The 21,244-nt window shown below is 45.5% G+C and overlaps 1 protein-coding gene across 3 annotated transcripts in view; it reads left to right on the top strand.

The window, feature by feature from the left end:
* The first annotated feature begins 277 nt into the window (after nt 1–277).
* Nucleotides 278–21,244, top strand: part of HMCN1 (hemicentin 1) — a 280,560-nt gene continuing 259,593 nt past the window's right edge. For all 3 annotated transcript variants that reach the window (XM_060276655.1, XM_060276656.1, XM_060276657.1), the window contains exon 1: nt 278–1,024. In XM_060276655.1, the coding sequence (XP_060132638.1) occupies nt 742–1,024 (283 nt within the window). In that variant the 5' untranslated portion in view covers nt 278–741. The remainder of the gene's footprint in view (nt 1,025–21,244) is intronic.

The following is a 21,244-nucleotide window of genomic DNA, read 5'->3' on the forward strand; positions in this document are numbered from 1 at the left end:
AGAAAGGTGCCTCCTCCCCCCTCGCAAATATTTCCTCCATATCTGAATCACAACTGTGCCTGTGTGTTTTCATTACTGCATATGAAAGAGATTTGCCTCCAGTGATTTTGCGGCACTTGAGTGACCCTAAATACCATTTTTAACAAGTCACCCTAAAAGAGGGGGCCTAGGAGGCAAAGGTGGGGAAGTGGGGCAGACCAATGAGAAGGCGAGCTGAGCTGAGCATCCACTCCTTGTTGCTGCTGCTGCAGCAGCAGCAGCAGCAGCCTCCGTTTCTAGCCAAAGACTCCGTACAGCAGCCGAACTTTGGAGAGCCTCTTGCCTCTTGCCAAAGAATCCAGAGGCGGCGGCGGCAGAAGTAGCAGCAGCTGCACAGGGGACATGAATGGGACTCTCTCTCCCTTCGCTAGGCGAGAGGCTGCCAGAACTCTTGCAGACAAGTAGACTGGGGAAGGGAAGAAGAACCAGCAACTTGCTAGCAAAAAAGAAGAGGGGCTGCCGCATTCCCCTTGCCTCTTTCTCTCTCTACCTCCCTTGAGTCTGTGAAAAGTGCTTTGTGCAAAATAAACAAACCCAAGAAAAGGAAAGGAAAAGGAGGAGAAGGACTTTTTGACCGCTGCTTTGCAAAAGGGAAGATCAAATGCACGCTCCCCCCCCCAACCAGAGGGGATCCTTTGTGATGCTTAGTGTGGGGAACTGAGCACATTGCTTAGGTACCCTGGAGGAGAAGGAGGAAGAAAAATGAATTCCCATCACAATGTCCCCCTGCGGGCATCACTAGCCGCTGCTCTCCTTTTTTCTCTTTGCTGCGCACAAGATGCTGTGGTCCAACTGGAGCCTCAGGCCACGGATGAAGAAATCCCGGAGGGAGCGTCCACCTTGGCTTTTGTGTTTGATGTGACTGGCTCCATGTATGATGACTTAGTTCAGGTGATTGAGGGAGCGTCCAAAATTCTGGAGACCTCTTTGAAGAGACCCAAGAGACCGCTTTACAACTTTGCACTGGTCCCGTTTCATGATCCAGGTAAGACGATGCTTTTGAGCCTCCTTAAATTGGGCACTGCACACACACACACACACACACACACACACACACACACACACACATGTACATACTGAGGTGTATTCAAGTCTAAGGGGGAAGTTTTCTGGGATTGCCTAGCAACTTTGACTTAAAATGGCATAAAACAATAGCACATTTCCCGCACCTAAATTAAAATGTGGGTGTGGAGGACGCTTGACTCTTATACCCAGAGGGGAGCGGGGACACAAGTGGAATCATCTGAGGATACATAATTTTGGAAGGTCTCTATCAGCTGCGATTGGGGCTGCGGTCCTGTACATGCTTACTTAGGAGTAAGTCCCATCGAACATGCATACATTCACACTGCGGATCACTTCTGATGTAGAGATGGTCAATGGATTACTTGCTCTGGAACAGGCTGATTGAAAGGAGCCTTTATTATTTAATTGGTGCAATTCTTTCAGCACACTTGTGTTCCTAAGCACACCGCTGCTGCACACACAAATGATGTAGAGAGCAACAAACTGTAAAAAAAATTAGTTTCTTGAATATCAGCCACTCCATTTCCATTGAATTTTCTGCTGGGATAAATGGTGAGTCTCATGCTGTGCCTTATTGAACCAGCCCAGTCCGTGGAGGTGTTAACTGCAAGCTGTGACTATGGAGAATGCATGGCATTCGTGGGCTGCTTACAGAGCACAAGGCACGTTTTCAATAGTTTCTAAAGTTCTGATTTATCCTTGAAAACCGGATGTGCATTCCTCTTTACAAAAGGTACTAGCCCTGGGCCCTGCAGGGGACCTATGCGCACACCCTCCGAAAACCCTGACCTTTGACCCTGCATGCTTGGTGTTTTGTTGCATTTCAAATAAAATGTTTGTAGGATGCAATGCAGATTTTATTGCGGCATGCTTCAGTTGTTCTTCTCCTCCTCTTCCCCCCCCCTGCATTCCTCATCCCCTCTGCTGTTTATATACATATTCTTCCTGTTTCCTCTCCCACTCGCAAGCATCTGTTTTCTATCCCCTTTCTTGGGATTTTCTCCTCTTCTTCCATTGTCAAAAGTCTCCTGGTGACCCCACAAGGAAATAGAAACCTGGATGCCCTAGCCTAGGCTGAGGCATGTGGCAGTTCAAAGCACAGAGATCACTTCAAGCCAAGCACTTTTTAACAAACTGTCTGTTTAACAATCTAGTTACAGGTAGGTAGCCGTGTTGATCTGCCGTAGTCGGAAAAAAATAAAAAAAAATTCCTTCCAGTAGTCCCTTAGAGACCAACCAAGTTTGTCATTGGTATGAGCTTTTGTGTGCATGCACACTTCTTCAGATGTGAGTGTATCTGAAGAAGTGTGCATGCACACAAAAGCTCATACCAATGACAAACTTAGTTGGTCTCTAAGGTGCTACTGGAAGGAATTTTTTTAAAAAAATGTTTAAAAACCTGACATTGCAGCTGCTTGTTTCACCTGAAGCAAAACTCCTGAATGCAAACATCTGAAAATTGTTGGGGCATTGAGGAATCAAGTTGTTCCCAGCTATTACTGCTGCTTTTGTTTTTAAATTGTTAAGGAAAATGCTTTAAAAAAAAAAAAAAGCCTAGGGAAATGCTTATCTGTGATTGGGGGGTGATAACAACAGTGATCATTAACAGTCATATAATCGCAAACATTTCCTGTTTTCGTTCCCTTAAATATATAAATAAACCCCCCAAACGGTTTGCAAAGCCATTCCTCGCCCGTAGGGGGCATGCCACAAAAGGAGCATGGCTTGATGTGGGCACATTGTCCTTCTGTTGCTTCATGAAAGGCATCAACATATTTAAACGCAAGAAACTGCCATTGCAGTGCAGCACCTTCCAGCAGAGGGTCTGAAGGGTGGGAGAGTTGAGAGCACGATCCTGGGCACGTTTACTCAGAAGTAAGTCCCCTTGTCTTCAAGGGGCTTACGGGTCACGCAAGGATGCACTGGACAAAAATGGCGCCTGACACTCCACTGTGTCAGTTTAGGTCACTGGCTATTTTAATGCCAATTGTGTCGCTCTATATTTAATAGCGTTGCCAACCAATCGCAGGATGCTTAGGTGATTAGCCACCAGACTTTTAACTAGGGTACCTAACAACAGTGAAAGTACTCTGCTTATCGGCCAAACTTCATTGTGCCCTTTTGTGGCACCAAAGTGAGGTGATGAACAATGTAATCAACAAAATCCACCACTCATAGTCCAAAGTAGAGGTCGTCATCGATACATTCCCACCTCCCACCCAAATCCAAAATAGCTTAAACAATAAACATTGTGTGCTTTTAATTCTCAAACCGACACAAATTAGCGCTAGCTGAGATGTGTGCCCACCCAGAATTTTTGCTGGCTGGCATGAGAGTGACCAGTGTCACACAACATGATTCATCAACATTATGCTCTAATCCGCATCAATAATTTTTTCCAGCATTTAGACTTCATTGCAAGTACTGTAATTGCAAATACAGTGGTACCTCGGGTTACAGACGCTTTAGGTTACAGACACTTCAGGTTACAAACTCCGCTAACCCGGAAATAGTACCTCGGGTTAAGAACTTTGCTTCGGGATGAGAACAGAAATTGTGCAGCGGCGGCAGCGGGAGGCCCCATTAGCTAAAGTGGTACCTCAGGTTAAGAACAGTTTCAGGTTAAGAACGGACCTCCAGAATGAATTAAGTTCTTAACCCGAGGTACCACTGTACAGTATTCGAAAGAGTCTTCAGGCACCTTAAAAGCTAGTGATTTTTTGTGGCATAAATTTTCTGGAGGCATAAATGTGTTAACCTTTAAGATGCCACAAGACTCTTTGTGTCTCTCCCCCCCCCCTTCCCCCCTACAATACAGACACTGGCATTTACTATGGGAAAATTTGTTGTAGCATTGGGGTGGGGTGGGGGATCCTTCTGTCAGCGCAAATGTTTCAGATGGACAACCCACCTTCTCCTCCCCCGGCACACCGTTCTGTGGGTTCTCCTAGCTCCCTCAGGGTCCATTTGGGGGTGGGACATGGGCGATGCATGGGAAGAGAAGAATGCACTAGTGGAAGTCCTAGCACAGACTTCTGCTGGACAGACTTGTTAGCTGAATCTGGCCCTAGGTGCTTGCAATGGTTTACATTTCCATGTAATTTGCATAGTCCGCATGATATGATCCTCAAACAACATCAGTCTCAATGCTTTCCCCCTATAAATCTGGGGATTTACCTGATATGAGAATAATCCACTTGGTTGTGGTTAAATCGGGCTCCCAACAGTGGCATGCCGTCAGTGGACTTAGGGGGACTAAGCTAGTCCACTAAATGTTCCTGGTAATTTAGATTATTAAAGCAAAAAGGTAAAGGCTCCCTGGATGGTTAAGTCCAGTCAAAGGCGACTATGGGGTTGTGGCGCTCATCTCACTTTCAGGGCAAGGGAGCCAGCGTTTGTCCACAAACAGCTTTCTGGGTCATGTGGCCAGCAGGACTAAACCACTTGTGGCGCAACGGGACACCGGGACGGAAACCGGAGCTCATATAAATGCTGTTTACTTTCCCGCCGCAGTGGTACCTATTTATTGACTTGCACTGGCATGCTTTCGAACTGCTAGGTTGGCAGGAGCTGGGACAGAGCAACGGGAGCTCACCCCGTTGCGGGGATTCGAACCGCCGACCTTCTGATTGGCAAGCCCAAGAGTCTCCGTGGTTTAGACCACAGCACCACCTGCATCCCACTAGTATTAAAGTATTAAAGCCTGGTGCCTCCTTCCCAAAGCCCAGGAAGTTTCTGCCTGGCTGAGGGAGGTGTGATGCTCCAATGGGTCCACAACCTTCCCAAAGCCCACCCAGCCGGGAAGCTTCTGCCCAGCTTAGGGAGGAAGGCATGGCATCGGGACATTTTGAACCAGGAACCTGAGGGTCTTAGATTGGAACTTAGCCTAGGGACTGAAATTGGGTGAGCTTCAGATGTCTCTTCAGAGACAAGCTGGAATATGAGTGTGTAGCAGGGCTGCCAACTCATCCCGGGATAAATGCTTTAATTCTTTTGTTTGCTTGCGGACCAAGGACATTTCCCTTTTTTTAGCTGCCCACCTGGGAATAAATGGTTTTTGTATATTGCTCCAACTGACAAAAAACTGTTGGGCTCTGATCTCGGACCTGCTCTGTATTATCCGATTTGCTAGTGCGCTAGGGCACATGCCTGCGGACTTGAATCTTCTATGTTGTATTTATAGAAATACAAATCTAGGGGGAATTAGCATTACGGGTTCAGTAGCAGAGCACATGCGGTTCACACAAAAGGTTCCAGGTTCAGTTGCCAGCATTCTTCAAGTAGGGCCGGGAAAAATCCATATGTGGAACCCCAGAAAGCTGCTGCCAACCAGTGTAGACATTATTGAGCTATATGGACCAATTGTCTGACTCAGTATCGAATAGTATCAGTATCAACTGATCTTTACCAGAGATGGTTGCATGTCTTAGATGTTGTTACCTACTTTACATTGGGGAATGGAGCAGCACAATTCTATGGGGCTGAGGACACTTCAACCCCCCCCCCAATATATCGGGATGGTGCTGAGGGCTCCCCTCCATATTGGGGGGCCAGGCTTTGTTGGGCCTTGCTGCAGCGGGCCCTGTTGGACCACACTGGGCCTCACTGCGGTTGTGGCGGTCCCTGCCAGGCCTTCCCACAACTGTGATGGGTGCTGTTGGGCCTTGCCAGGCCTCCCCATGGCTACAGTGGGCCTCATGGCCTCCCGCCATGTGACATCACAGGTCTGCATTGTATGCATGACATCATGTGCACATGACGGCCCTCCCCCCCAAAGTTGGGAGGAACCTGGCACCATTGTTGCAGCTTGAAGTGCTGATAAAGAAGTACGGAAGAGCAAAATTATTGTAATATACCACGCAGGTTGCCCAGCCTATGTTGCCTGGGCTTTCTGGCAATTACTTGTAGCCAAATAAGATTGTCTTCCATTAACACGGTCTTAACAGTGAGTCCATAAGTGACTGTGGAGGCCAATTCTGGATCCACACGTCCTTCCACACTGGGGACATAGGTTTCCAGGCGGGAGTTGATCACGGTGTGGATTTGCCAAGCTTGCCTTCCTCTTAGCACGTTCCTCCCTTTCGTCCTAAGTTTGAATGTCTTCAAAACCCATGACACCTTCGGTAAAGGCTGTTCTCCAATAGGAGCGCTCGCAGGCCAGTGTTTTCGAGTTTTCGGTGTTTATACTACATATTTTTTATTTGCCTTGAGAGAGTCTTTGAACCTCTTTTGTTGACCACCAGCATTATGCCTTCCATTATTAAGTTTGGAATAAAGTAGCTGCTTTGGAAGATGATAATCAGGCATCTGAACAACATGACCAGCCCAACGAAGTTGATGTTGAAGAATCATTGCTGGGGATCTTTGCTTCTTCCAGTACACTGGCATTAGTTCGCCTGTCTTCTCAAGTGATATGTAAAATTTTTCAAAGACACCATTGATTGAATCTTTCAAGGAGTTGGAGATGGCGTTTATAAGTGGTCTACGTTTCACAAGCATACAGTAAGGTTGGTACTACAATAGCTTTGTAAAATAGCATTTTGGTTTCCCTGTGAATGTCCCGGTCCTCAAACACTCTGCACTTCAATCGGGAGCTGCACTTGCAGAGCTCAGGTGATGCTGGATTTCGGCATCAATGTTGGCCCCTGTGGAAAGATAACTGCCCAGGTAGGAGAAGTGTTCAACATTTTCCAATGTTACATCACTGAGTTGAATTTGGAGAATGGCCATGTATATGAATACGAGCAAAGTCTTGAAGACCAGTTTAGTAGTGGACAAACTGAAAGAAGTGAGAGAGTTGAAGCATAAAATTACTGTCCTGCTGTTGAACCAACACAGGAGAACTGAGAAACTGTCACATGTTGGTACTTCATTATGAATGGGCGAGAGTCTGCATCAAAGGATCAGTTGCAATTCTTTGGGGATGTTAGGAGAGGTGAAACTCAGGGTCCCACTACCTAGAGACAATGATTGCCTCAAACTTTTGAGAGGCTGAGGTGCTTTCTCCCCCCTCCTTTAAACATAGCTGCCAAGTTTTCCCTTTTCTCGCGAGGAAGCCTATTCAGCATAATGGAAAATCCCTGAAAAAAGGGATAACTTGGCAGCTATGCCTTTAAATCATCTTTCACTTTTAGATTTTATTTTGGGTTCTAGTGCAAGAAGCAAGGAAAAGAAACACATTCTGCTTGAAAGACACTGGCTGTTGCCTCTCCACAGTGAATCATCCCCCAAAGAAAATAACAAACATGGTGCAAAGGCTAGGGAACAAGAATCAGGATGCAACAAAGAGATCTAGGGTTAAAGAAGCTGAGCTCTTCCAACAAAGTAAAAGTGTTGGAATGCCAGGGGCATCTGCTTATGTTGTTGTTGTTTAGTCGTTTAGTCGTGTCCGACTCTTCGTGACCCCATGGACCAGAGCACGCCAGGCACTCCTGTCTTCCACTGCCTCCCACAGTTTGGTCAGACTCATGTTGGTAGCTTCGAGAACACTGTCCAACCATCTCGTCCTCTGTCGTCCCCTTCTCCTAGTGCCCTCCATCTTTCTCAACATCAGGGTCTTTTCCAAGGGTTCTTCTCTTCTCATGAGGTGGCCAAAGTATTGGAGCCTCAGCTTCACGATCTGTCCTTCCAGTGAGCACTCAGGGCTGATTTCCTTAAGAATGGATAGGTTTGACCTTCTTGCAGTCTATGGGACTCTCAAGAGTCTCCTCAATGGGTTATTGGTGGACGTTTGCCTGAATTTGAAAAGGAACTTCTACTGAGGTCTGAGAAAGATGGCCATGGGTTGTTGTGGAGCCACCTCTGTTAAATTTCCCACCAGAGGAATAAGGCAAAGTCTCATGAGCATCTTGTTTTAATAAGGTGATCTGGCCCTTGCTGAAAGGGACAGACTTAGATTTCTCAAGAAATGCAAAAGAGGGTCTTTGTTTTAATCAAGGCAAGATATGCTCCCCGGAGGGAATTCATTTGCCTGCAGAAGACGATTAATGGCTGAATTGTGAGTTATGTTTTCATTAGATATGGTACCGGGTTCCAGAAATCTAATTGGGCATATGTGACCGGTTCCTTTTTATGGCTGGCAACATACTGGCATCAGAGCTGGCCACAACAAAGGGCTCTTTTAGTGTTGGCTCCGGCACAAGGGCAAATAGCACTCATGCTCATTCCTCAGAGCAGAGCCAAATTTCGCATATAGTTCTGGGCATGTACAGAGTTCCAGCTGAACCAGGCTCCTTGGTAACGTATTCCTGGTCCTGATGTCATATCACTGCAGAGTGCAGCAATGGGGAGGGGGGGGAGTTCAGTGCATGAGGGTGGTGTGGGGGTACAACAGCAATGTATGAGGCAGCGATGGCCATCTGAGGTCTGGGGATGCCTTGTGAGCAGACTTGGGCATAGTGAATAGACCAAAGTGACCTAGCTTAACATTTACACTCATTCAGGAAACTTGGGAGGGGAGTTTGGCATCATTTGTGTTACACTTGCCAATCTATTTCTTTCTCTGTTACCTTCCCCATTGTCACCCTTTAGATTGCAGGCCCCACAGGCAGAGACTGCTTCATTGCTGTTTAATAATAATAATAATAATAATAATAATAACTTATTACGTATACCCTGCCCATCTGGGTAGGTTTCCCCAGTCACTCTGGGCAGCTCCCAACAGAATATTAAAAACACGATAAAACATCAAACCTTAAAAACTTGCCCAAACAGGGTTGCCTTCGCATGTCTTCTAAACGTCAGATACCGTAGTTGTTTTTTTCCTTGACATCTGGTGGGAGGGCGTTCCACAGGGCGGGCGCCACTACCGAGAAGGCCCTCTGCCTGGTTCCCTGTAACCTCACTTCTTGCAGTGAGGGAACCGCCAGAAGGCCCTTGGAGCTGGACGTCGGTGTCCAGTCTGAATGATGGGGGTGGAGATGCTCCTTCAGGTATCCTGGACCGAGGCCGTTTAGGGCTTTAAACTTTGCATTGTGGTCAGAAACATTTTACTTACGTTATTCTGCAAATATATGTGTCACCATAATCGTGGTCACAAAGTCCTCACGGATAGCTGTGGCCCTCCAGATGTTGTTGTACAGAATGATGGGAGATGTAGTCTGAGAACTTCCGGAGGGCCAGAGGTGTTCTCTGCCGAAAGTGAGAATAGCTTCCAGCTGGTGGAGACGGGTGTTACTTAAGGACAAAGATGTTCCTTGCAAGATGTTCACGTCTCGCCGAAAATTAATGAGCGCTGGCAAAGGGAAACTTTGCATCACAACAAAAAATTTAGAGATGAAAGGCTGCTGTTGCTTGGATTTTGTTTTGGTTGTGACTTTGCTTTCTGACCTCCCACTAATTTAGCCGACATTTGTGTCAGTGAGAGGAAGAATTATGCAGAGGACATGAAAGTATAGGCAGCCCTCTCTCCCAAGATGCTGTTATGCCTGCCGCAGTGTGACTTTCTCAAGGCGGAAACGGCCTGGAAATTACGTCAGCTGCGCTGATCAGCATCACAAAAGAAAAGTGACCCTTTCCAAACATTATCAGTTATTACTCTTCATTTAAAGTTTTTTTTAATCCCACTCTGCAGCCACATAAAGGGCTCAGAGAGCAGCTTTTAATCACAACCCAGATAAAGTCTTTCACGAAAGGATGCGGGTTGCACCAGCCCTTTGAAGCAGCTCATTTTTGTGGAGGGGAGGGGCAGGTAGTGTGTGATAACCCTGACGGTGCCATACATTGTTGTGAACCTCCCCTATCCTCCATGGGGAGAAGAGACGGGACGACACCAAAAGAGATTGTAAGAAATGCTATATGTGACAAGAACCGTGTTCGCACAAGCCACCCATATACAGCGAATGATGTGTGCATGAGGAAGTGGGGTTGCGTCAGCAGCAACTGCCCTGTGTTTGGGGACGGACGCTGAAAAACCAGACTCTGTGACCACATGAGCATTATAGGGCATGTTATAGGACGCAGGTAGCGCTGTGGTCTAAACCACTGAGTCTCTTGGGCTTGCTGATCAGAAGGTTGGCGGTTGAGCTCCCATTGCTCTGTCCCAGCTCCTGCCAACCTAGCAGTTTGAAAGCACACCAGTGCAAGTAGATAAATAGATACCACTGTGGCGGGAAGGTAAGCAGCGTTTCTGTGCGCTCTGGTTTCCGGCTCGGTGTTCCGCTACACCAGAAGTGGTTTAGTCCTGCTGGCCACATGACCTGGAAAGCTGTCTGGACAAACGCTGGCTCCCTCGGCCTGAAAGCAAGATGAGCGCCACAACCCCACAGTCTCCTTGGACTGGACTTAACCATCCAGGGGTCCTTTCCCCTTCCCTTTTACTTAGGGAGTGTTGAATTTTTCAACTTTCAGATTTCCAAAATGAGGGGTCCTAAATAGTTTTGTCATGCTGGCCACATGACCTGGAAGCTGTATGCCGGCTCCCTCGGCCAATAACACGAGATGAGCGCCGCAACCCCAGAGTCGGCCACGACTAGACCTAATGGTCAGGGGTCCCTTTACCTTAAATAGTTATAACAGCACTTGGGGATTCAAAAAGTATTTGGGTTAAATTAACTTAACTTAGTTTTGCTTGGTAAGCAAAATGTGTGTGCAGTCGCACAGAAAGAATTAAAAATGATTGCCAGGTACTTACGATTATATTATACGTTATATATTATTATTAATTATTTAACATTACCTGACATTTTTAGAAGGCAAAATGAAAATTCTTTGGTTTTCCGCAAGCATAGTTCATGTGCTTCTTCATCAAACCTCTAGACCTGGCATGCTAAATGTTGCCCAATCGCAACAATAGTGGCACATTGGAATTCCTCACACCCAAAAACATATTTTAAAGACTGGAGAAATTTGCAAAAATTAAATTTCACCCTCTAAAGTGACACCCCCTGGTGGGCAAGCAGACATACACTCACATGCACAGGGAGATCTGTGCAGGCAGGGGACGCCTGTGGCTTGGGGCAGGGCTCAGAGTCATACCACTTTTAACAATAAAATGTACAAATGCAAACCATATAGAACAGTTGCAGCCACTGTGGCAGCAGAGTGTGAGTGAGGCACCTGGGCCTGGCTGGCAGGTTTTCTGGTTTAGCCTGGAGAAGAGAAGGTTATGTTTAGCCTGGAGAAGAGAAGGTTAAGGGGTGATATGATAGCCATGTTCAAATATATAAAAGGTTGTCATATAGAGAGGGAGAAAGGTTGTTTTCTGCTGCTCCAGAGAAGCGGACACGGAGCAATGGATTCAAACTACAAGAAAGAAGATTCCACCTAAATATTAGAAAGAACTTCCTGACAGTAAGAGCTGTTCGGCAGTGGAATTTGCTCCCAAGGGGTGTGGTGGAGTCTCCTTCTTTGGAGGTCTTTAAGCAGAGGCTTGACAGGCATATGTCAAGAATGCTTTGATGGTGTTTCCTGCTTGGCAGGGGGTTGGACTGGATGGCCCTTGTGGTCTCTTCTGGATGGCCCTTGTGGTTGCAGAGTGGGATAAAAAAACTCTATGATTCTATGGTTCTATGGAGAGGGTGGAAGGTAAATAATATTGTGTGTGTGTGTGTGTGTGTGTGTTGTGTTGATGCGTGGCCTGAAGAATGTCGTGTGTGTGTGTAGACTTGCAGCCAGGGGAAGAGGAAGGGGAAGGGAAAAAAAGGAAAGAGCTCAGAGGTCAACTGGTATACATTTTCCAATCAAGGCTTTGGTATTGGCAAGCATGAAGTGTTTTGGTTTTGAAGGAGACGTATTCACGAGAGGAAATATTGGGAACACATGTTTATTAGAGCCCAAATGGTAAAAGGCTGCAGTTGTTGAAAGAGGGCTTTGGTGTTACTTGAGCCTCCTCGGCATGCTTCGATAATTGGCAATATTCGCCGCGAGACTTATGTGCAGACTGCAGCTCTGTGATTTCTCCTTTTGATTTGGTCTGACTCCTCTGCCGATTTGCCTCGCAGAAGATGATGCTTCTTATCCCTGAGTTTACAATCCCGTGTAAAGTTAATTGACAGCTGGTGGCAGTGGCTGGAATTTCCTGTTTAAATTTATTGTTGTTTAATCTAGCTGATTATATAGGGGTTGTTTTTTTAAAAAAAACAGACTTGACGTTGGCTCTCTGCTAGCTTAGTTATTCGATAACTAAGTTTGTCAGTTGCTTGTCCAAGATTTGGATTTTGTAATTGCAGAAAACTTCTATTGCTGCATCCTCTCTCTCTCTCTCTCTCTCTCTCTCTCTCTCTCTCTCTCTCTCCCCTCCCTCTCCCCCCCTCTCTCCCTCTCTAAATGGATGGAGCCACAATGTGCATAGGACTGTTCTACTAAATGACTTTGAACCTTTCACACATTATACAGCGGCAAAACTGGGTTGAAAATAGATTTGAATGGGAACCTCGGCTAATCCTGGCTCTCAGATGTGTCTAACAAAGCCTCAATTTTATTTTTTAATCAAAAGCAGCCTTCAGAGGTTGCAATTTTCAGCCTAGCGGTAGGAGAAGGAGAGAAAATGGATTGCTTAACTCTTTCTGCACTGGTTGTTTTCCTTCTGGTCAGTTCCCCACAAATCACTGAAAGAACCCAAGGAATTTTTGCCATTGCAAATTTGGGCCCTGTGAGGTTGAGGGAGGTGAGAAACATGCTTTCTTTCTTTCTGTCCTTCCTTCCTTCCTTCCACTCAAATAGGAAGGTTCCCCCACCGCTGTTCTTCATTTGTTTTAAAAGCCTTGTGTGTAATGTTTTCAGATGTTTTCAGGTGTTCTTCATACAGTGGTACCTCGGGTTACAGACGCTTCAGGTTACAGTACCTCGGGTTAAGAACTTTGCTTCAGGATGAGAACAGAAATTGTGTGGCGGCAGCGCGGCAGCCGCAGGAGGCGCCATTAGCTAAAGTGGTACCTCAGGTTAAGAACAGTTTCAGGTTAAGAACGGACCTCCAGAATGAATTAAGTTCTTAACCCGCAGTACAATTCCAAATCTTACAGATTAAAACACAAAACAAAGAATGAAAGAAAATAAAAAGAAAAAAAGATAGGAAACGAAGATATAAAAGAAAAAGAAAAAGAAAGAAAGACAGACATATTCCCCAAACCGTATTCATCGTTACATAACCAAAGCTGATAAAACAAAGACTTCCACCGACCTCACGACACTTCATTTCAGTCTCATTATATCTTTCTGTATTTCCTTATTATCTCAATCCTGATTTATTTATGTACTGTATATATATGTCACTATTCCTTTCTATTCACGACGTCATTCTAAACTCAACCCAACCCAACCCAACTAAACTCAACTCATACATACCCTTTGAATGGCAATGCCCACCAACTTGGTGGGGCAGCCACGGCCCCCTCAATTTTTTGGGGTGGGTGAAGGGACTTCAGCCCCTAAGAGTTGGCTCCTATGCCTCATGCCTACTCTAAGTCTATGATATGTATTCTGGCAAACATAGGCTTGTCCCTACTTCTTGCTCAAATGTAGCATTTTCGGGTCTGCACTGAAATGATGATGATGATGATGATAACAATTGTCGAGAAAGCATGATACTGGAAGCCAACAGCTGGCTATGTAGTTGAGTCATCAGGGAAGTTTGGGTTTCTTGGACCAACACAACCAAAATGAAGGAGAAGGGGTGCACCTCATGAGGATTGGGGAGACTCCTTTTCAGGAGGGCTTTTAAAACTAAATCCTGTGAGGGCAAGAGGCAAAAGCCCAGCGCTGAGCCAAGTATTAGGGACAAAAAATGGATCTGGCAAAGGAGGAAGGTGCAGGCAGTGAATTGTCCAGTCATTTGCAGGGAAACTGGGAAGTTGACACAAGGAGTATGGAAATGGCCTTGAAATCTTAATATGGGAAGGTAAGCACATGCCGATAGATATAACTGAGACCTGATGGAATGATAGTCATGATTAGAATATAGCAATATACCAATCAGAAGGTTGGCGGTTCGAATCCCCGTGATGGAGTGAGCTCCCTTTGCTCTGTCCCAGCTCCTGCCAACCTAGCAATCCGAAAGCACACCAGCACAAGTAGATAAATAAGTACCGCTGCAGCGGGAAGATAAACGGCGTTTCCATCATGGCGTCCCCATTGCGCCAGAAGCGGTTTAGTCCTGCTGGCCACATGACCTGGAAAGCTGTCTGTGGACAAACACCAGCTCCCTCGGCCTTAAAGAGAGATGAGCGCCGCAACCCCATAGTCGTCTTTGACTGGGCTTAACCAACAACAAATCTTTATTACGGTCAAAGACTAGAGAAACTGGGCTTAACCGTCCAGGGGTCCTTTACCTTTTACCTTTAAAAAGGTAAAGGGGCCCCTGACCATCAGGTCCAGTCGTGTCCGACTCTGGGGTTGCGGCGCTCATCTCGCTCTATAGGCCGAGGGAGCCGGTGTTTGTCTGCAGACAGCTTCCGGGTCATGTGGCCAGCATGACAAAGCTCCTTCTGGCGAACCAGAGCAGCGCATGGAAACTCCGTTTACCTTCCTGCCGGATCGGTCCCTATTTATCTACTTGCACTTTGATGTGCTTTCGAACTGCTAGGTGGGCAGGAGCTGGGACCGAGCAATGGGAGCTCACCCCGTTGCAGGGATTCAAACCGCCAACCTTCTGATCAGCAAGCCCTAGACTCTGTGGTTTAACCCACAGCGCCACCTGGGTCCCTACCTTTTACCTTTACCCATAGCAATTTAAGTGTATACCTTTTTCAAAAAGCAATAAACCCAGCAAAAAGAGGGGGAGTAGTGTTATATGCATGCATGTGGATATTCATGAATGTGAAAGTGTTCAAAGAATCTGGGGGTGAGTAGAAAGAGAGAGAAACAAGCATGGCATTGTTGTGGCAGTATACAGCATACAGGCTGCCCAGCCAGTTGGAAGACAGGGATGGTGCTGAAACAGATTGCAAAACTTTCACAGATGTGAGCCATAGTAGGAATGGACGATTTCAACTAGAAGCCTAATTCTGCTAAGAACAGAATGATCAATACATTCTTGCCTTACTTTGCTGAAAACCTCGGGTGGTGGAGGAAGGAACAAAATCTGCTATCCTGGACTTCAACCTGACTGACTGTTCAATGAAAGTACAGAGAACCTTGGGAGAAAGTGACCAGGGGAGCTTCCAGACTGTCACTATTAAACCTATTGCCAATGCTAAGGCTGAGGTTCAAAGAAGAACCAGAGAACTAAAAAACACCTGGTGGATATAAAAAAAAAAGCTCAAGAGATCCAGCACTTAGCCGACACTCATGATGCACAGAGTTTCCTTAATGCCACAAAGACCATCTATGGGCCAATAAATCATGGCATATGCCCCCTACACTCAGCAGACCGTATCACACTTCTAAAAGATAAAGAAGCTATTGCACTGCGTTGGGAAGAACATTACCGACATCTCCTTAACCGCAACTCCCCCGTAGCTGCTGAGGTCTTCTCACAAATTCCGCAAAAACAAGATAGAGATGAGCTTGCAGTATCTCCAAATCTGGGAGAGTTGTGTACAGCTATTAACCAAATGAAAAAACAACAATGCCAGTGGACCTGATGGGGTACCTGCTGAAATCTTCAAAGTGGGCGGAATTGAACTTACACAACAACTTCACAAGCTCATTGAAAAAATCTGGGAAAGAGAAGAAATCCCAGAAGACTTTAGGGATGCCAAAATTATCAATCTCTTTAAAAAAGATGACAGAACTGATTGTGGAAACTACCGAGGCATCTCTCTATTAGCTGTGGCTGGAAAAATTCTTGCAAGGATCTTAGCAAACTGTCTCGTAACAATATCCAAGGTGACCCTTCCTGAATCCCAAAATAGTTTTCGGCCTTCTAGGGGGACAGTGGACATGATTTTCACGGCTTCACAGCTTCAAGAAAAATGCAGAGATCAAAACCAACCCCAGTATATGGTGTTTATTGACCTGACTAAGGCTTTCGCCCTGTGGACTGTCCTGCAAATTGGCTGCCCAGATAAATTTGTAAACATCATTTGGCTCCCCCATGATAATACGACAGCAACAATTGCAGATAACAATGGCTCTCAAAGTGAACCATTCACAGTGGGATCAGGTGTTAAACAGGGTTGTGTTATTGCCCCAACTCTATACATTATTTTCATTGCCATGATCCTACACTTTGTTGAAGGAAAACTCCCCACAGGAGTAGAAATCATATATCGAACAGATGGAAAGCTCTTCAATCTGAGCAGGCTGAAAGCAAAGAGTAAGGTTACCGTAACTTCCGTCATAGAGCTTCAGTATGCTGATGACAACGTAGTGGGTGCACGTTCAGAGGATGACCTCCAAACCATCCAAAATATCTTTGCAGAAGCTTACGAAAAGCTTGGTCTATCACTCAACATCCAAAAAACCAAAGTGCTGCACCAACAAGTACAAAATAACCCCTCTGCAGCACCACAAATCCAACTCAGTGGTGTAACGTTGGAAAACGTCGATCACTTCTCCTACCTAGGCAGTTATCTTTCCACAAGGGCCAACATTGATGCCGAAATCCAGCATCGCCTGAGCTCTGCAAGTGCAGCTTTCTCCCAATTGAAGTGCAGGGTGTTTGAGGACTGGGACATTCACAGGGAAACCAAAATGCTTGTTTACAAAGCTATTGTAGTACCAACCTTACTGTATGCTTGTGAAACGTAGACCACTTATAAACGCCATCTCCAACTCCTTGAAAGATTTCATCAACGGTGTCCCTGAAATTTTTTACATATTACTTAAGAAGACAAGCGAACTAATATCAGTGTACTGGAGGAAGAAAAGATCACCAGTGTTGAAGCAATTATTCTTCAACATCAACTACGTTGGTCTGGTAATGTCGTGCGGATGCCTGATTATCGTCTTCCAAAACAACTACTCTATTCCGAACTTAAAAATGGAAAGCGTAATGCTGGTGGTCAACAAAAGAGGTTTAAAGACTGTCTCAAGGCAAATATAAAAAATGTAGTATAAACACTGACAACTGGGAAACACTGGCCTGCGAGCACTCCAGTTGGAGAACAGCCTTTACCAAAGGTGTCATGGGCTTTGAAGACACTCAAACTCAGGACACAAGGGAGAAGCGTGCTAAGAGGCACACTCGGCAAATCCACACCGTGATCAACTCCCGCCTGGAAACCAATGTCCCCACTGTGGAAGGGTGTGTGGATCCAGAATTGGCCTCCAGTCACTTATGGACTCATTATTAAAACCGTGTTTATGGAAGACAATCTTACCCGGTTACGAGGGATCACCAAAGAAGAAGATTTTTGGGTGAGAGTCAACCACATGCCAGCAAATTAAAGTACTGGAATTGTAGTTGATAGGACGTCTTGCTCAACAAACTCACTTCCTCCAAAGACTCCTGTTTGTGTTTGTGTGTGAAGGAAAGTGCACAGGAATGTGTGGGATAACGCTTGCTTTCGCACAGCATTATCTAACCTCCACAGAAACAAATCAGAATGAATGCTTATTCAATAGCCAGCATGTCCAATGGCCAGGGAAGATGGTAGTTGTAGTTAGAAACATCTGGAGGGCACCAGGTAGGGGAAGGCTGACGTAATGTAATAAGGCAGTATGGAATGCATTTGTCATTTGATCTTTCCTTTAATGGCTTAAGTGTTGGCATTGCATTGATGGATACTGCTTAAAACTGCCTGGTCTCCTTAAAAGTTCTTCTCTGTTTATGTCATTCTATTCTTTTAAACTGGTGCTGGCGGGATTCCAGGAAGTAGTTTGAAACCAGAGCTGAAGTGAAGGAATACGGCACTGACACTTGAAATCTTTAGTTGTTGTTGTCCTTTTATTACCAGAAATAGTTCTTTTAGGCACCAGCAATGTTGCAGCCTGAAATTGCACGAAATCGTGGCAGCCATTTTGGTTGCTGTCCTCTTGCGAGGAAAAAAAAAGGGTTGTCCCATATTTTTTTTCTGGGGAGGTTAATGGGTATGAAGTTGGGAGTTGTAGTCCAGGAATTTCTAGATGGCATCCTATTGGCTACCCCTAATTTAAATGCCTAGTAAAAAATTGAGACAGTAAAGCAGAACAGTTTCCTTCTGTAGGGAAGGTTAGATTTCTTAGCCATCATGAGGGGTAGAACGTCGTTTGAAATGTGGTAGATTTTCAAGGACTAGAGAGACAAAAGGCCATTTTAATATTCTATGGTGTGCTGTTTTCATGGGCCAGGGGTGAGGTGGGGTACCGACAACTTTGATTTCTGCCGTGCGTACCTGTGTCAACATCTGCATATGCAGGTGTGTCCCATAAAAATATGGGCCATGTATAAAGGGACACAGGTGGCGCTGTGGTTAAACCACTGAGCCTAGGGCTTGCTGATCAGTAGGACGGCGGTTCGAATCCCTGTGACGGGGTGAGCTCCCGTTGCTTGGTCCCAGCTCCTGCCAACCTAGCAGTTCGAAAGCACGTCAAAATGCAAGTAGATAAATAGGAACCGCTACAGCGGGAAGGTAAACAGCATTTCCATGTGCTGCTCTGGTTTGCCAGAAGCCGCTTTGTCATGCTGGCCACATGACCTGGAAGCTGTACGCTGGCTCCCTCGGCCAATAATGCGAGATGAGCGTGCAACCCCAGAGTCGGTCATGACTGGACCTAATGGTCAGGGGTCCCTTTACCTTTATCCTTTAAAAAAAGGACTCGGCAGTCTATCAATCAGTATTAGCATGGTTGCAAAATGGGAACAGAGACAGCATACAATGTCAGATGCTTGTGTTGTGTACAGTGGATGGAGCCTTTTAGGTATATGGCTGACTCATTTGTCCAGTCCTGTCTTTGTGCTTGAAGGATGGCTGTAAGGAAAGCACAGCTTATAGGTAAGAGAAATGTGGAGCCCCTCAACCCTTCTCTCTCCCCCCCGCACCTTTAGTTTGGCCTTCCCTGGGAGAGAAACTTCGCAACTGGAATCCTGCCATACTGTTCAAATTAGAGTCTTGGAGGGGCAGGGGGAGGGTTAAATGTAAGCAGGAAGCCCATTGTAATTTTCATGCCTCGGACATTAGTCCATTTTCATGAGCTGCAGTTTCAAAGTGTCTCTGGGGAAGCCGAATATCACTGAAACATTTCCTGAGTTCTCTTAAGCCGCACAATGGTATGTCGAAAATTGTTTTTGCAAGAGAATTCTGCTCTCTCGTAGAGTTTGCTAGGTTGCAATGCAGTTCACTCAGTGCACTATTAATTGTTTTTGGAAAAGAAAGGGGGAAAGAAGTCATTTGGGGAGAGCGAACTAGTCTCTTGTTTCACAACACTCAGGCCAAACAGAGCTTAGAAGCTGCTTTATTCATTAAAAGACACATTTCTAAATAGATGGTGGCTTTTTCGCAGCCAGTTTGCACATGCAGGTTTCCCAAATCTGTTTCTCATTGTTGGATGACTTGACCTTTAAGAAGGACTCTCATGAAAAGCCTTTTGTTTTGAGAGAGATGCAAAAATCCTATCTGTGGTGTTAGTCTGTGGCAGCTCGCTCACACGTGAAAACAGGTACCTGATGCTGCCATAAAACCTTCAAGTGAGCCTGCACAGGTGAACCAGGTTGGTCACCCCCAGATTAGAGGTCCCGAATGAGGGAAGGATGGCTCTCACGAACAAGTACATAGACAGGGTACTGGGAAGGGATGAGAGAAAGCTGGTTCGATTCTGCAAGGTGCTTGAGTGACCAGGCTCCTGCCTGTTATAAGAAAAAAAAACCTGCACCTTTTCACTTATGGGGTACCCAGGAGCCCATATAGAATTCTTTTTTAGGTTCTCTATCGGTAAGAGAAAATAACAGAGGCAAACCAGAGAATATTGAGAAGCAAATCAGCTACTAAGCCTGATCTTTATTAAAGCTGTTGCAACAGGGTGCCCCCCTCCAAGCAGGTGGCAAGAAGAGGACCCAGGACAAAGGTGTGCAAGCCCTTATATAGACTTTTGAACTGCCCACCCTGGAGCCCAAGACTGCCCCTCCAGACATAATGCATACATCACAGAAGGGGCAGACAACAACAGAAATCTGAGTGTGTTGTTTTTATCCTGTCTGCCAGGTTTAGTCGTGTCCAGCTCTTCGTGACCCCATGGACCAGAGCACGCCAGGCACTTCTGTCTTCCACTGCCTCCCACAGTTTGGTCAAACTCATGTTGGTAGCTTTGAGAACACAGTCCAACCATCTCGTCCTCTGTCGTCCCCTTCTCCTAGTGCCCTCAATCTTTCCCAACATCAGGGTCTTTTCCAGGGAGTCTTCTCTTCTCACGAGGTGGCCAAAGTATTGGAGCCTCAGCTTCAGGATCTGTCCTTCCAGTGAGCACTCAGGGCTGATTTCCTTCAGAATGAAGAGGTTTGACCTTCTTGCAGTCCATGGGACTCTCAAGAGTCTCCTCCAACCTCCAGCACCATAATTCAAAATTCTTCGGCGATCAGCCTTCTTTATGGTCCAGCTCTCTCTTCCATACATCACTACTGGGAAAACCATAGCTTTAATTATAGGGACCTTTGTTGGCAAGGTGATGTCTCTGCTTTTTAAGATGCTGTCTAGGTTTGTCATTACTTTTCTCCCAAGAAGCAGGTGTCTTTTAATTTTGTGACTGCTGTCACCATCTGCAGTGATCATGGAACCCAAGAAAGTAAAATCTCTCACTGCCTCCATTTCTTCCCCTTTTATTTGCCAGGAGGTGATGGGACCAGTGGCCATGATCTTGGTTCTTTTAGATGTTGAGCTTCAGAACATATTTTGCGCTCTCCTCTTTCACCCTCATTAAAAGGTTCTTTAATTCCTCCTCACTTTCTGCCATCAAGGTTGTGTCATCAGCATATCTGAGGTTGTTGATATTTCTTCCGGCAATCTTAATTCCGGCTTGGGATTCATCCAGTCCAGCCTTTTTCATGATGAATTCTGCATATAAGTTAAATAAGCAGGGAGACAATATACACCCTTGTTGTACTCCTTTCCCAATTTTGAACCAAACAGTTATTCCATATCCAGTTCTAACTGTAGCTTCTTGTCAAATTGATTTAAATCACTAGTCAGTAAGACTTGATTTAAATCCCTAGTCAGTAAGACTTGATCATTTTATTTATTTATTTACAGAAAGACTCATTCTTGCTGGTATGATCTTAATATTTACAACCAGATGAAGGTTTCATTTTTGGAATAATAAATTTTCAGAGTAGTTTTTACAGTTATATAAAAAATTACCGGTTTGGTTATACTGTTAGAAATTTAACTAT

Source organism: Zootoca vivipara, chromosome 7, assembly GCF_963506605.1.
Source record: "Zootoca vivipara chromosome 7, rZooViv1.1, whole genome shotgun sequence".
Lineage (NCBI taxonomy): Eukaryota > Metazoa > Chordata > Lepidosauria > Squamata > Lacertidae > Zootoca > Zootoca vivipara.